The sequence below is a fragment of the Magallana gigas genome, chromosome 2 (genome assembly GCF_963853765.1).
Source record: "Magallana gigas chromosome 2, xbMagGiga1.1, whole genome shotgun sequence".
NCBI lineage: Eukaryota > Metazoa > Mollusca > Bivalvia > Ostreida > Ostreidae > Magallana > Magallana gigas.
Genome location: NC_088854.1, coordinates 40811136 through 40825869, shown reverse-complemented (window position 1 = coordinate 40825869; position 14734 = coordinate 40811136). Strand labels below are relative to the sequence as shown.

The 14734-nt window shown below is 32.1% G+C and overlaps 2 protein-coding genes across 3 annotated transcripts; one reads left to right on the top strand and one right to left on the bottom strand.

The window, feature by feature from the left end:
• Positions 1–702: 702 nt before the first annotated feature.
• Positions 703–5926, bottom strand: LOC105336249 (signal peptidase complex subunit 3). The gene is made up of 5 exons (XM_011440486.4): positions 5741–5926; positions 4347–4420; positions 3752–3828; positions 3329–3444; positions 703–1998 (listed from the first exon to the last, which is right to left on the bottom strand). Exons 1-5 carry the CDS (start codon positions 5881–5883, stop codon positions 1869–1871), a joined length of 540 nt encoding a protein of 179 aa, XP_011438788.3. The 5' UTR covers positions 5884–5926; the 3' UTR covers positions 703–1868.
• Positions 5927–6125: 199 nt separating this feature from the next.
• Positions 6126–13977, top strand: LOC105336248 (lysosomal Pro-X carboxypeptidase). 2 transcript variants are annotated; one of them, XM_066076618.1, is made up of 9 exons: positions 6126–6318; positions 7895–8031; positions 9175–9276; positions 9748–9929; positions 10303–10460; positions 10743–10915; positions 11203–11364; positions 11735–11922; positions 13458–13977. In XM_066076618.1, exons 1-9 carry the CDS (start codon positions 6153–6155, stop codon positions 13648–13650), a joined length of 1461 nt encoding a protein of 486 aa, XP_065932690.1. In that variant the 5' UTR covers positions 6126–6152; the 3' UTR covers positions 13651–13977. The 2 variants fall into 2 exon arrangements, with proteins under 2 accessions (XP_065932690.1, XP_011438787.3); XM_011440485.4 differs by having other exon boundaries at positions 6127–6314; positions 7891–8031.
• Positions 13978–14734: the final 757 nt, after the last annotated feature.

The window sequence follows — 14734 nt, the reverse complement described above, 5'->3', positions numbered from 1 at the left end:
ATATAATGACCGATTATTACCGCAAATCAGTGTCAGTTTTCAATTTGTGTTTTTGCGCTGTTTTTTTTTCTACTTCTATAAAATTTACTTAAACATTTGATTTACCCAGCACTAAAATTTATAGAGCTTAATAGGATAATTTATGTCATTTTTTTTACCTAATGTCATCAATGCTTCCCTATAAGTATGTATCTGTGTTAGTCTAACAAGCAAAAATAAAGATATCATAGCCGCGCTGCTACATTATCAGATTATGTACAAACTGTACATGTATATATACAAATGACTCGTTACTCTGCCTCTAAACTATCGTCTCTGTTAAAACAATAGAAATAGTATGCACCACTTATTTACATTTAAATTTTTTATTCTTTCTTAAACATCAACAGGCCCTCTGCCCTGGCAGGTCCTAAAGGTCAGAATTTTATGCACAGTAAACATGTAGTTGTGTGCAATAGACAGCTGCTGGTCAAATCAATACATGTACAGTAACTACAGTACTCGAGTTATTTTAAGAACGTGATGGTCAGTAACAAAACTCATTGTGAAAACATGATTCTTACATGGAGTTTGAGATTTTTAATTAACTGACCTTATAAAAAAATGGTTGATGTCAGAATTAGTTTGTTACCCCCCCCCCCCCCCCCTAAAAATTCCCTCACATTTATTTCAATAGTGCATTAAGAAAAAACGTCTTTGAAGGATAGTTATGTATCAGTTTTATTCCCATTTATTTAAACATGTACATGTATACTCATCACTGTCCACCAGCAAATACCATTCAAACACACAATGAAACAGGACATTAAATATGTTCGTTCAAAGCACAAATTACAACAGTCAAAAACACTCTCACATGAAAATTATGCAATAACTTACTACAATAATTACACATGATCATCTTTTCCATCATTTCCTTTTTAGTTTTAAACTGTACTATATATTACCAAAAACCCCAAAAGATCAATGAACTCTAGGTATTAAAATTTTCCTTTTTCTCCTAAAAAATACTGTAACATCTATCACAAATAAATCTATAAACCCTAGCTATGTAAACATTTTGCATAAAACCTTGAAATATGACATGTGAAAATTGCCTTTTAATGTCATGAGAAAATGAATGTGCAGTGGTTTATTATCAGTAGGTATTAAACTCATTATCAGTATTGACCATTGAATACAATCACTTATATACATGTAACTATCAACATGAGGAACACATAATTTCACTGATTTCATAAAACACAGGCTCCATACAATAACATTTACACTCACACACAACACCCAGCTACACATCCCATCACCTTACAGTCCATATATAAACAGATATTCCCCCCAAAAAATAAAAGTGTTGCTCTCAGGTTTTCATAACAATCAAATGAAAAAAGCAGTTTAGTGGTAAAAGCTAGATAGGGCATTCAAATATTTAAATGCTCATGGAATTTATCTATGGCTGTAACTTTCCTCTTCACCCAAATCAAACCAGCAAATCTTTTGTCTATTTTTCTTAAAATACTCTATGTAACTGATGTGATTGTGATTCCCCCAACACTGTTTTAACACCCCCCTTCTCCTTTTTGTTGGTGGTTAGATATAAATTAGACTTTAATATATGTACATGTATATTATGAAATCAAACTTAAAACTGGCTGTGGCAATTACAAAAACCCGGACCAAATGAAAACACTGTAACAGTATAAATATTTTGATAAAGTTTTGGATCTGCTGATCAATAAATGTACATGTATGCCTTAATTTTGTTAGCATTCCAATCACTCAGCATACACAACAAGGAAACAGCTAGCTTTTACTCAGATCTAGTGCTGCCTTCAGACACATTCTCCATTCCCATTGCTGATTCCTCAGAATTAAAATCGATTAGCACTGTACTCGTCTGGGAACTTGAACTTGTGAGAGCCTTCTCCCATTACTTTTGGTAGAGTCCCGGCGTTAGGGATGACGTTCCAAGATAAGGTCAAGGTCACATTCTTGTTTCCCCTACAAAATAAATGCAACATTTCACATCAAGAAAGACAACTCAAAGTGTGCTAGCATATAAATGAGGCAATAAATAATGTACTTTGTTGGATCTGATTGCACAAGGCACGTCTACATTTAATCAAGGGGAAAAAAAATTTCAGTGACAGACCCACGTCACCAGGTATTTTAAACCAAGACATGCTGATCAATCTTAGTTTCATTTTTAATAATGTAAGATCCTGAAACAGCTGTGTGCAGTTTTGAGTTTATATTTATCATTTCTTTGTACATGTATTGATATTGAGTACCATAATCTACCTATTCAGTGATATCCAAGTGTCTACTGGTGTAAGTAAATACAAGTTGAACCATATATGAGAAAGTACCAGGAAATGCAAGTACCGGTATGCCATTGTCACATGATTGATGAACTCAATATCATTTAATTTTATCAAGATTTAATCTAAGAATAAAACTATAAATTTCCAAAATGTAATTTATGAGAAGAGACTTACGACATAATCTATCACATTCAAATGACATTATGATAAGAAAATACCAATATGGTAACACAAGGGGGACAAATCAAACATAAATCCTGAGCACTTCAACTACATGTATATTTATCTTCTGAGAAGTCATAAATCGTATGCAATGACACCATAAAAAGCAAAATGCCAATGGACCATACGACTCTTCTTTGTAAAAATATTTGAAGTATGTAACTAGCTTAACTACATGTATACTGGTATCTAATACAATCTAGTACAATAACTCTTCTCCCCCCCCCCCCCCCCCCCAAAATACTCCCATAAAATGTGGCCTCCGTGACCCTCATGGGATTTTCATACGACTTATCTTAACAAAAAATTATTTCAAAATGTTGTATTTTTAAAACTTATAATCTCCTTTTTTTTTTTTTTTACATGAAGAATGTTTTCGCCTAAAATGGTTATCCATTCCCCTACCCACCCCCTAACAAAAACCGTCTTAGGGTCATGGTACAAACAGGCTTGAATATTTTATCTTTATGTATTAGCTTGCTGCATCTTGAATATATTAAGTTGTATCCTCCTTGTTCCTTAGAACATTTTTTTAAAACAAAATTCATTGATAAATTTTGACCTTTTCCTCTTATAGATTCCTTGTCTGACCCTTATTATTATTTGTAAAAACTTAAATACTGAAAAGGATAAATTTTGCATAGTGGTTTTTGAGAAGAAGATGAAAATGATAAAAGTTAATTAATAATGCTGATGACAACACTGACACCAAACAAATTTTGAGAAGTTCCCTTGATCCTTTATACCGGTATTTGGTGACCTATTTTTCGACCTTCTCAACTTACTTTAATCCATTTCCATAGTCCCAGAAATAGTATTTTGTGTTGATGCTTCGGTAATCCAACATGGCATTCTCTCCCCTTCTGATGATTTTGTCCCAAATTACCACTTGGTTCAGTTGCTAAAATTAAGAAAAAACCAATACATGTAAATGTACTCATTAAAGGACTTACTGATATTTTAATAAAGTTCATAAAAATGATACTGATATATAATCATTGAAGGGTCTGGATTTTAAATAAAAAGAAAAATATTGATAAAAGATAAGCTAATCAAGTATGTATTTTTAGACTTAACAATGCAATTTGTTAAACAATACAATGCAATACATGTACTTTGCTCACAAACAAAATATATGAAATGGTTGAATACCACTGCTTCTTACATGTATTATTATGATTATAAAAGAGAAAAATTTCTATACTTACATGATCTTTTGTTTCATACTCTGCAGTCAGGTATAAAAATAGTTGTTTAACATTCCAGTTAAATATTTTAGTTAAATCTGGAATTAATTAAGGATCCTTACTGAACAAAGCACTTTTTGGCCTGATCTATGTGAGAATATGGTACATAAATATGAAGGCAAGATATTTGGTGCTTTATTGTATTACGATATCAGAGCATTGAGTATATATCATTGAGACAAATATAATAAAATATCTTAAAAACCAAATGTAGCAGCTCTAACCAGTGAACCATTCAATATACATGTATAGACAATTTTGAGCATGAGTTTCTGACTATTGATCTATAATTAATAACATTTTTCAGCAATTTATCAAATGGCATGTCATATGCGATACTTGGATTTTTTCTATAGTAGTAATCTTGGGATTATATGATTAAGTCTGTTCTGTACACACATATCAATTTAAAGATATATGGAAGAGTCAAGCAATTTATAGATAAATGTATATATTAAATGTAAAGAGACACAAATATCTACAGATTTACACAACATATATCAATGAAAATCATATCTTAAATTATGCAAATTTTATACATATTACAAAAGGATACCCGCAGTCATATCAAACACAATGAAGCCTAAGTCACTTTTTTCTCTGTTTGCACTGTAGTCTGGAACATTTTTTCTGCAAAATAAAACAAATTTATGAATACTTTATTAATCAAAAGTTAAATACACAAATATCTATACTTATTGTGAACTTCCTTGAATACCAACAACTTAAATTCATCAGATTCAATTGCAGTATTAAGGTCCTTATTTAAAAATTTTGATTTATATTAAATGTCTTTTGAATAATTAATCATTCGCTTGCAGATACTATAAAGCACTTTTTGTACATGGTAGAATGGTATGCAGGCAAAAATTCAATTAAAGAAAAACGTACTTCACGATTGCACCTTAAAAATTAAAAACCAGCATTTTTTACAATTCATTACCATCATTATTTTCAAAAAGTATATATAATGCCATATCAAAACTACCGGTATGTGATGATTCAAAGAATGCGTGGGGAGTTGAAATGCACTTCTTGTTACCCTTATCATAATTAATTACCTCACCCCGGCACATATTGATTGCAAAAAGCTCCTAATGAACTCACAAATCTTATCAATTTGATAAGTTATGCCTGTATATGATTGGTATGAATTAGTTCATCAAATTGTAACATCAGTTGACCCATGGAAGCAGCTCTAGACGTCAGTTAGTATAATGCGTGCCTGGTTGGTCAGGTCCAGCACAATCTCCTGATTTAGCTATATAGCTTGAAAAAGCTATATAGTTTAATAAAGCTATTTAGAATAGCTTGATTTAGCTATTTTGTCAATCATTTTTCTTAAATTTGTATTTTTTTTTCTATCACTTTAGTGAAGTGATAGTTTTCAACTTTGAACTGTTCTTTAAACAATGCACGCAAAGATTACTCTTCAATTTGTGTCTCTGTCAGAGACTTTGCACTTAAAGTTTTTAAACCTTTGGGGCAATTGATTTATGACCTCACAGTTACTTCTTGAATGAAATATAAAGAAGATCAGTTACAGTAAACAAGATAATTGATTTATATTTTTTGCTTAAAAGTATTCAAAAGCAGCAGTGTTGAAACTAATTTTAATTAGGGTTGCTTTTTTAATGGATCACGGTATAAATATGAGCAATAATTCTTGTGATTTTTTTGTACATTTCTGATAATTAACATTTTTGTGAAAAACTGCAAATAAATAGCTTTATCAAGCTATATAGCTAAATCAGGAGATTGTGCTGGACCTGTTGTTGGCTCTTAAAGAGTTTTAAATTCTATACTTAAACATTCGAAATTGCAATGTAAAATAATGATGTCAAAATGTTAAAAGGACACAGTAAATTGTGTGTGGAACAGTTCGACAGACAAGGAAACATACATCGATACAGACATATGCCGGTACTTCAACAAATTTACCATACTTACACAATTGCCTTCCCTGTACCAAGATAAACTGAGGTTTTGTGTGAATTAAATGCCGTTGTAAGAAAACAGCAAAACGTCAAAGCTGCCATCACGCTAAGCGTGAAGGCAAAAATTGTATTCAATCTGGAAAGAAATGTGTTCATTTTCGAGGAGAGATTGAAAGCGGAAGTGCTCGTCAGCAAAGGTTACCTAAAAATCAGACCAAACGGTTCCGGTCTTCTTTGTGTTTTTCAATTTTAAATTCTATCTTCAGTAATGAAATTTTGTTTTAATAACAATGAAAGAATATTATATAAAAAATTTCTTGACGTAAATATATGAACTTGTAGAGAGCAATAAAACTTAAATTCGGAAAAATATTTTCCTTGTGATACATTTCTGTTTTTATTTATAGATCTCACATGACTTGATCATGGCGGCACACATGAAAATTTGCACAGTTGTTGTTCTACTTTTCTTTGTTTGTTTTACAAGCTCTGTTCTTCTTAAATCAAAGAAAATTCAAAAGAATAGAGAAGTATCTAAGTTTTCCACATCGGATTACAATTACAAAACAGAATATTTAACACAAAAGGTGAGTTGATCAAGAGGGGCGTTTCTATAAGATTTTGCATGGTAACTGTAACTACAAAACATTTTAACGCTTCAAATAGCTGTATTTTGTGTATTTCGTGTCACACAAAAATTATTTCAAGCACTGCTATCTCGCTCTATGTGCCTGCAGGTCTGATGCTGGACACATGGCGTAGAGAAAATACAAACTAACATTTGTGTAAAATTAATTTGTGTTACTGGATTCCTGATTTTTCTACTCTAATGCTTTAGTCTATTCAGCTCGTAAGTATTTTGAGCTAGACACCAGTGCTTCTTGTAAAAAATTTTATTTTATTTTTTTGGCACTTATTTTATTTGGAAATCAATATATGAATGTGGTAAAAAGCATACATGTAGGTAACTGATTTGTACTGAGATGGTAAAAGTAATGATTGATCAAACTAGGATTCAAATCTTGGCCCTAATCTCTAGTTCTCTAGCTCTTTCAACTGAGCTATCTGCAGCTGACAATCAAACTATTTCTCTTTCACAAGTGACCTTCACCCTTAAGGTATCACACTGGTAATTGTTTTCACTATATAGCACTATAGAGGGGAAAAAATTCTTAAAAATCAGTTTGTTTTTTTTTCATGACAAAATATTCGGAGAAAATATTATTTGTTACCTATCTCATCAGCTAACACCATAAAAAGGGCAAGTGATAAGGCATTTTCTCAAAATATCTAGCTCCGAACAGGTACATCTACCCTCAAAACCATGTGTTTTCCATTTGTATGTAAACAGACTGCACACTCCCCAGAAAGCTGCTGCATGTGCCCTGAAAGAAGTAGTCTCTGTGAAAAAAGATCATCACCTAACAAAATACACAGGGTTGTCTCTAAGACCCGGGAGGCGGGGAATTTCCCCGCCTAAAGTGACGTAATTACCCGGCTATTATTGCATTTCAAACACAATCTAGCTATAAGCTAGACCCCTAGATCCCCTTCTACTTTTTTATTTCTCCCTTCTACTTCAATTTTTAGAGACAACCCTGAATACATGAAATATGTTACTTAGTGGTACAAAAATTTTTAAAACTGAGTAAAGGAAAATGTAAAAATGCAGTCAAGGAAAAAATAATTCTGAAGTATATATGGAACTACAATTGACTATTATAAGTTCATTATTTAGTTCATTTTGATTGGTTGATTACCGGTGTGATACATGTACCTTAAAGATCAACATCTCAGATTCTCTCCCCTGGCAGGTCTGAGGAGTTAATATATCTGTTCCAGGGGTTGGTCACAGCATTAATTTAACTTGGTGAAAGAAATAATGAGAGACCAGATCTGGATTGGAACTTGACCCTGAATTTTTCAGATTTTCTTTCAACTGATCTTTCTTGCACTGTTGATACAACCAATATTTTATACTGGACTTCACAGACCATTTTTTAAAAAAGAAATCAATTATTTTTCTTTTAGTACATGGATAATAGTATATTCCATTATTATACATGCTCCACTAATGATTTCTTTATATTCATGAAAAAAACCCATGTATATTGGTAAGCATGAATACTGATAATATTAAAAAAGAAAAAAAACATCTTGTAGATAGACCATTTTGGTTTTGTCAACCAAGACACTTACCAGCAGAGGTATCTTATAGCAGACCAGTACTGGGACCCAAATGGAGGACCCATTTTCTTGTACACTGGCAATGAGGGCGACATTACGCTGTTCTGTAATAACACGGTAACAAAACTCTGTCTCATATGTGTATTAAAAGAATTAATAACATTTTTTGTGGTATGTAGAGAAAAAAATATACCTGTAATTTTGTTTAATATACTAGTAATTTACAACTGCATTTAGAAATAGCATCCTATTGAACTTGATGGATGATCTCATATAGATTGTGCTGTAACAATTTTTATGCCCCCCTTCGAAGAAGGAAGGGCATATTGCTTTGCTGCTGTTTGTCGGTCGGTCGGTCGGTCCACCAACAGTTTCCGTTCATTTTCTTCGCAGAGGATGAACATATTGAAATGAAATTTGGTATATAGGTTAATCATGATAATATCTAGGTCAAGTTCGATATTGGGTACGATCAAGCAATTTTCGACAGAGTTATGGCCCTTGGACGTAGAAAAATTCTAGTTTTTTGCAGTTTCCGCTTATTTTCTTTGCAGAGGATGAACATATTGAAATGAAATTTGGTATACAGGTTTATCATGATAATATCTAGGTCATGTTCAATATTGGGTATGATCAAGCAATTTTCGACAGAGTTATGGCCCTTGGACGTAGAAAAATTCTAGTTTTTTTGCAGTTTCCGCTTATTTTCTTTGCAGAGGATGAACATATTGAAATGAAATTTGGTATACAGGTTTATCATGATAATATCTAGGTCAAGTTTGATATTGGGTATGATCAAGCAATTTTCGACAGAGTTATGGCCCTTGGACGTAGAAAAATTCTAGTTATTTGCAGTTTCCGCTCATTTTCTTTGCAGAGGATGAACATATTGAAATGAAATTTGGTGTACAGGTTTATCATGATAATATTTAGGTCAAGTTCGATATTGGGTATGATCGAGCAATTTTCGACAGAGTTATGGCCCTTGGACCTAGAAAAATTCTAGTTATTTGCAGTTTCTGCTCATTTTCTTCGCAGAGGGTGCACATATGGATATGAAATTTGATATACAGATTTATCTAAATAATATCTGGGATAAGGTCAAGTTTGATTTTGGGTATGATAGAGCAATTATTGGCAGAGTTATGGCCCTTGAACTTAGAAAAATACCAGTTATTTGCAGTTTACGTTCATTTTCTTTGTGGATGTTTCCAAGGGAGGGGGGCATAAATGTTTCACAAACATCTCTTGTCTTTTCAGGGGTTCATGTGGGATATTGCACCAGAATTCAAAGCCATGTTGATTTTTGCTGAACACAGATACTATGGTACATCAATTCCATATGGACAAACTGCATTCAAGGTGAAGAAGTCTTATGCTGTAAACAAGCCTTTTTCTGTGTGTGAGTCTCCCTGAGAGAAATGTTGGAGGATCATAACAACCTCTTCTTTGAAACTACTAGTATTTCTCAACATGAAAAAGTCTTTTAATGTCTCTTCTCATGTATGAGATTATCTACATATTAAAGTATGCTGGGTCACAAAAATAATTCACTGTTGGCCAGTCTAACACTTATAGATAATGACAACCTGAAGCCCTCTTTAAAAATGTTTCTGCAGTATTTCTCATTCTGTACAGTAAAACACAGTTATAATAGGCACTCTTATAATGAATTGATGCTTACAGCGAAGTGATTTTCATATCCCATGACTTTACTATATGTTGTAAACTTGTCGCATATAACAAAACATGCTTATAACAAAGTAAAATGATTAATCGCCTGTCCTTGGCACTTCGTTATAAACGTGTTTTACTGTATTTTTATTTACATAGGACCCCAAAAAGATGAACTTCCTGACCTCTGAACAGGCCCTGGCGGACTATGCCGTACTGATCAAACACATCAAGTCTTCCATCCCAGGCTCCAGTCAAAGCAAAGTCATTGCATTTGGAGGTTCCTATGGAGGAATGCTGGCTGCATGGTTCCGTATGAAATATCCAAATGTTGTGCAAGGGTAAAGAAAAAAACTGAAATCATCAAAGCAAGCATACTTTAATTGATTAAATAAGTTAATTTTCTGGTTATTACTGGTACTACATAAAGTGGCACAGATTTAGGGAAAAAAGATCTTGTTTAGCTCATTCTTCTAAATAAAAAAATTGTAAAAGAAGCACTCTCCGCAGATTTTAAAATCTTGCCATTATTTTTTGAGAGTTGAGAACAATAAAAAATAAAGAAAAACGTTCTGCGTTCACGATTTTATATTCTCGTTATTTGGTGCAAAACAGCGGGATTGAAAATTAAGTATTGAGTAATACAGGGAATTTACAGTATTTTATGCAAGAAATATTTGACTGAATTTCCTATCTACACTGTTGTCACTTTAGATCTTTGGCTGCCTCAGCACCTATTTGGACATTCCGGAAAGATGCAGATTGTGACGCTTTTGACCGCACTGTAACTGGGACCTTCCGGAAATCCTCCTCTGCCTGTGTGGATAACATCAAGGCTCTGTGGAAGACTCTTAATACCACAGCCTCTCAGGGTATGCTTACTTACACAGTAATTATTATACAGTAAAATATTCATAAAGAAAACTTAGATACAGGGAAATTCTAATTATGATAAATTTAAGTATTTTCACAATCCTTCATTTCTTAAAGAGATTTAAAGAATTGGTGTTAAAGGAAACTGAATATTGATGTGACCAAGACTTCCTGGTTAACAGGTTAAACTGTACTTGAATGTGAAACATCATTATACTATCATTATATTGTACATTGTTTCAAGATCATGGAGTTTATTTTTCAAAACATTGTACAAACAGCTAGTGGACTTTCCAAACTGTCAGAAATATTCCATCTGTGTAAGCCCTTGAAGAGTGCTGATGATGTGACTACACTAAAGAACTGGATAGTGTCTGCCCTTGTCTATCTGGCTATGGTGGATTATCCTTACCCCTCCAAGTTCCTGGCTCCACTACCAGCTTGGCCTGTAAAGGTGTGTTCTCCTCTTATACTTACTAAACATTTCAGTAACATTAAACCTTTTATCTCTATATCCAGTGCATCTATACCTAAGCATCTGTTTAAATTTTTTTAACAATTTAAAAAAAATTATACTTTTCTCTGTTGTATGTTTTCCACCAAAAAAAAAATACCGGGTAATGCATATTTTGGCCTCTTTCAAGTGTAGTTGTTTTTAACACATACAGAGTTCTATAAATCTTTAATGGCTCATTTTTAATGCCAACTACTAAAGCAACACCATGATGTTTTTGAACTTAGGAAACTTGTCGTCCAATATCAACTCCTTTAAATGGAGACAACTTGATCATTGGGACAGCCAAGGCTATGAATGTCTTCTATAACTATACCGGATCCACCTCTTGCTTTGACATTGGGAGTGGAGACATACCGAACCTTGGAATCTCTGGATGGGACTATCAGGTACCTAATTGTTAATCCACTTACTCACCATTGCTACATGTGTAAATGATAGGCTTTTAGTTACAGTAGATTGATCAGGTAGGTTCATGTTAATGTTTATGCATGTTTAGAATATGAAATGTTTTGATGCATTTGGTTTTTAAAAAAAAAAGTGTTTAAAGGGTACATTTGTAAAAGCACACAGATAAGAGTTATTGCCCTTCTTATATATAGTGCTCTTATCAGATAAGTCTGTTGGGAGATATTTTATATGAGATCAATTTTAAATTTAGTTGAATTGTTTGGACCTCCCTCCAACATTCTTATATTCAATTCATAGTATATTCCTAGAGAATTCATATAATTGTATCTCCAATAATGTTATCCACAGTCTTGCACAGAAATGGTTGCTCCAAGTTGTTCGAACGGAAAATCAGATATGTTTGAGAAATCTGCATGGGACTTCAAGGAATACACAAATGGTTGTCTTAAAAATTGGAAGGTGAAACCAGATATTAACTGGATAGAGACTCAATACTGGGGCAAAAACTTGTCTGCAGCATCCAATATAATATTCAGGTCAGTTTGATACATAGCTCAAATGACTGTTTTAACTTTGCTTGATTTTTTAAGATTTAAAAATTTAGTGGAAAGCTTTCTTAGATATAATGTGGATAATGAATTTTTTCCCCAGAATTTTTGGTAATAAGTGTATGGTACAAATAGCTTTTTTTTTGTAATCAGTAAAATAATAGCACTGAGTCAGCTGTTGTCGAATGTAAAAAAAAAATAAAATACCTGGTATTTCTTACACAGGGTATCAAGATACTTGAATAAATGATATTCATAAACATTTCCTACTCAATTTACAGAGTACATATGTCCTACAATTTAACTGTCACATAAGCATGATAAATAAATAACAATTCACACATTGAGATCATGCAGACTTTCAAATCATTTTGACATTTAATTTCTTTCTAGTCAACAGTTTACATAACCTTTGACTTACATTTATTATTTCTCACTATTCTCCTCTCATCATGGCATTGCATGAAAGAAAATAAGAGGTTTTTAATTGATGGAGAAATTTCATTTTGATGAATGGATGAATAATATATTCTTAAATGACTGGTTAAACTTTGCTTCATTTTTGAAGATTTAAAATTTAGTTGAATGCTTTCTTGAATGTTATGTGGATAATGAATTTTTTTTTCCAGAATTTTTGGTAATATTAAGTGTTTGGTACAAATAGCTTTTTTTAAAATTGTAAAATTATAGTTATGAGTTTGTTGTCGAATGTAAAAAAAAATTCAATATTTTTTACACAGGATATAAAGGTACTTGTTACATAAATGATATTCATAAATATTTTCTACTCAATTTACAGAGTTCATATGTACTACAATTTAACTGTCACATAAACATGATAAATAACAATTTACACATTGAGATCATGCAGACTTTCAAATCATTTTGACATTTAATTTCTTTCTAGTCAACAGTTTACATAACCTTTGACTTACATTTATTATTTCTCACTATTCTCCTCTCATCATGGCATTGCATGAAAGAAATAATAGGTTTTTAATTTGATGGAGAAATTTCATTTTAATGAATGGATAAATAGTATATTGTAATGTTAATTTAGTGGAATCTTTGTAAAATAACTTGGATATATTAATTTTTTGGGGGCTTGTAATAAATTACGAATACATCCAAACTTCCATATCTTATGAAGAGATGGTGGTGACCATTTGAAAATGATACTTATCCTTGAGAAGATTAAGATCCGAGCCCTGTTTAAAGATACAGGAAAATATTAAATTTTTAAAGCTAAAATGTATGGAGTTCTTATTTACTTAATACACTGTATTTAATAGTAAAAAAATCATTTTTAAACCAAGAAACCTGAGAGAGAGAGAGAGAGAGAGAGAGAGAGAGAGAGAGAGAGAGAGAGAGAGAGAGAGAGAGAGAAGAATTTGAGATGTACAGATGATTAACAAACATCAAGCACAGTGACTAGGACCTTCAGCTCACTCCGATATATCAAAGGTGTAATAAGAGATACCGGTATAAATTTTTCAAAATATTGAAAATCAACTTTTTTTCAGCAATGGTCTCTTGGATCCATGGTCCTCAGGGGGAGTGTTAAAATCTCAGTCAGACTCAGTAGTTGCCATATTGATACCTAATGGTGCCCACCATCTGGACTTAAGGGGCTCAAACAAAGCTGACCCAGTTGATGTGGTGTCTGCTAGGAACCAAGAGAAGAAATACATTGCCAGCTGGTTGAAATCTCCATAGAGTTGTCTATCTTTCCTTGAACAGACTTAAGAACATTTACAAAAACAAGTCATAAATCATAATTAATTTACATTTTTGGAAAAAGTTTACAGCTTTTGGAAGCTATTGATTTCATATACACATGCTATGTTGGCATGTAGCATTGCATAATAATAAAAGGGGGAAATTATATTTTTGAATGTAAAACCACTTTTTATATACATGTATTATGTAATTATGCAAGATTGAAAAATACCAGTACTATACATATGGTGATACTTATTAAATCTACTTAAAAACTGTTCATTTACATGTTTTTTTAAAAAATATTAAATTGATTTACATTGATGTGATATGAATTTTTCATTTCTATTCAAAGATATTTTAGCCCTGTCACTCAGGCTTCAGAATCTCCAAATTAAATCTCTTTTGAAAAAAAAAAGTGTACATGTGTTTTATTCAAATATCTGTGGGGCTGAAGATATTAATTTTCAAAAATGCATTGCAAAATGATCAGATTTATTGCACACTTTAATGTATCTCTATGCAGTACCAGGTACATTCTAACAACTTAATTTACAGGTTAAAAGGAATGGGGTCAAGGTATAACACATGAATATTACAACACATGAGAACTGATGCATATGCTGATAGGGTTTTCTTTTTTTACAACATACCTTTAGATAATAAATGCTATTAGTGGGAGGTTAAAAACAATATATATGTCAATTAATGTTTTATGTATGCCCAGATTTAAAATCGAACTATGATGGAGTTTTTTTTTTTACAGTAGCTGCTGATTGAAAATTAATCAGTTGATTTGGTAGCATGATTTTTTAACATTTACCGGTACTATTTTTCTATGGAATGCCATTTACCGTACAAGCAATTATATTTACCAGTACTAATATTCTTCTAAACTTGAGACAGCCATAATTGTATTTTTTGAAAGGTGAAATGATATTTTACCACTTGATTTTTTTTTATTCTGTTAGTATTAAAGCAGATATACAATTCAATCAAATTTTCTTTAATATTATAAATAAAGCTTTTTAAAAATCTTCAATGTTTCTTTAAAGGGGCATGGTCACAGTTTTGGTCAAAA

Bases quoted from the DNA above. Each gene is read 5' to 3' on its own strand.
- LOC105336249 (XM_011440486.4), bottom strand. From the start codon at position 5,883: ATGAACACATTTCTTTCCAGATTGAATACAATTTTTGCCTTCACGCTT. The intron at 3,829-4,346 runs GTATCCTTTTGT...AATTAATTCCAG, and splicing joins TGTGTTTGATATGACTGCGG to ATTTAACTAAAATATTTAAC. The intron at 3,445-3,751 runs GTAAGTATAGAA...TCTTAATTTTAG, and splicing joins AGTATGAAACAAAAGATCAT to CAACTGAACCAAGTGGTAAT.
- LOC105336248 (XM_066076618.1), top strand. From the start codon at position 6,153: ATGGCGGCACACATGAAAATTTGCACAGTTGTTGTTCTACTTTTCTTT. The intron at 10,461-10,742 runs GTATGCTTACTT...TTGTACAAACAG, and splicing joins TAATACCACAGCCTCTCAGG to CTAGTGGACTTTCCAAACTG. The intron at 10,916-11,202 runs GTGTGTTCTCCT...TTTTGAACTTAG, and splicing joins TACCAGCTTGGCCTGTAAAG to GAAACTTGTCGTCCAATATC.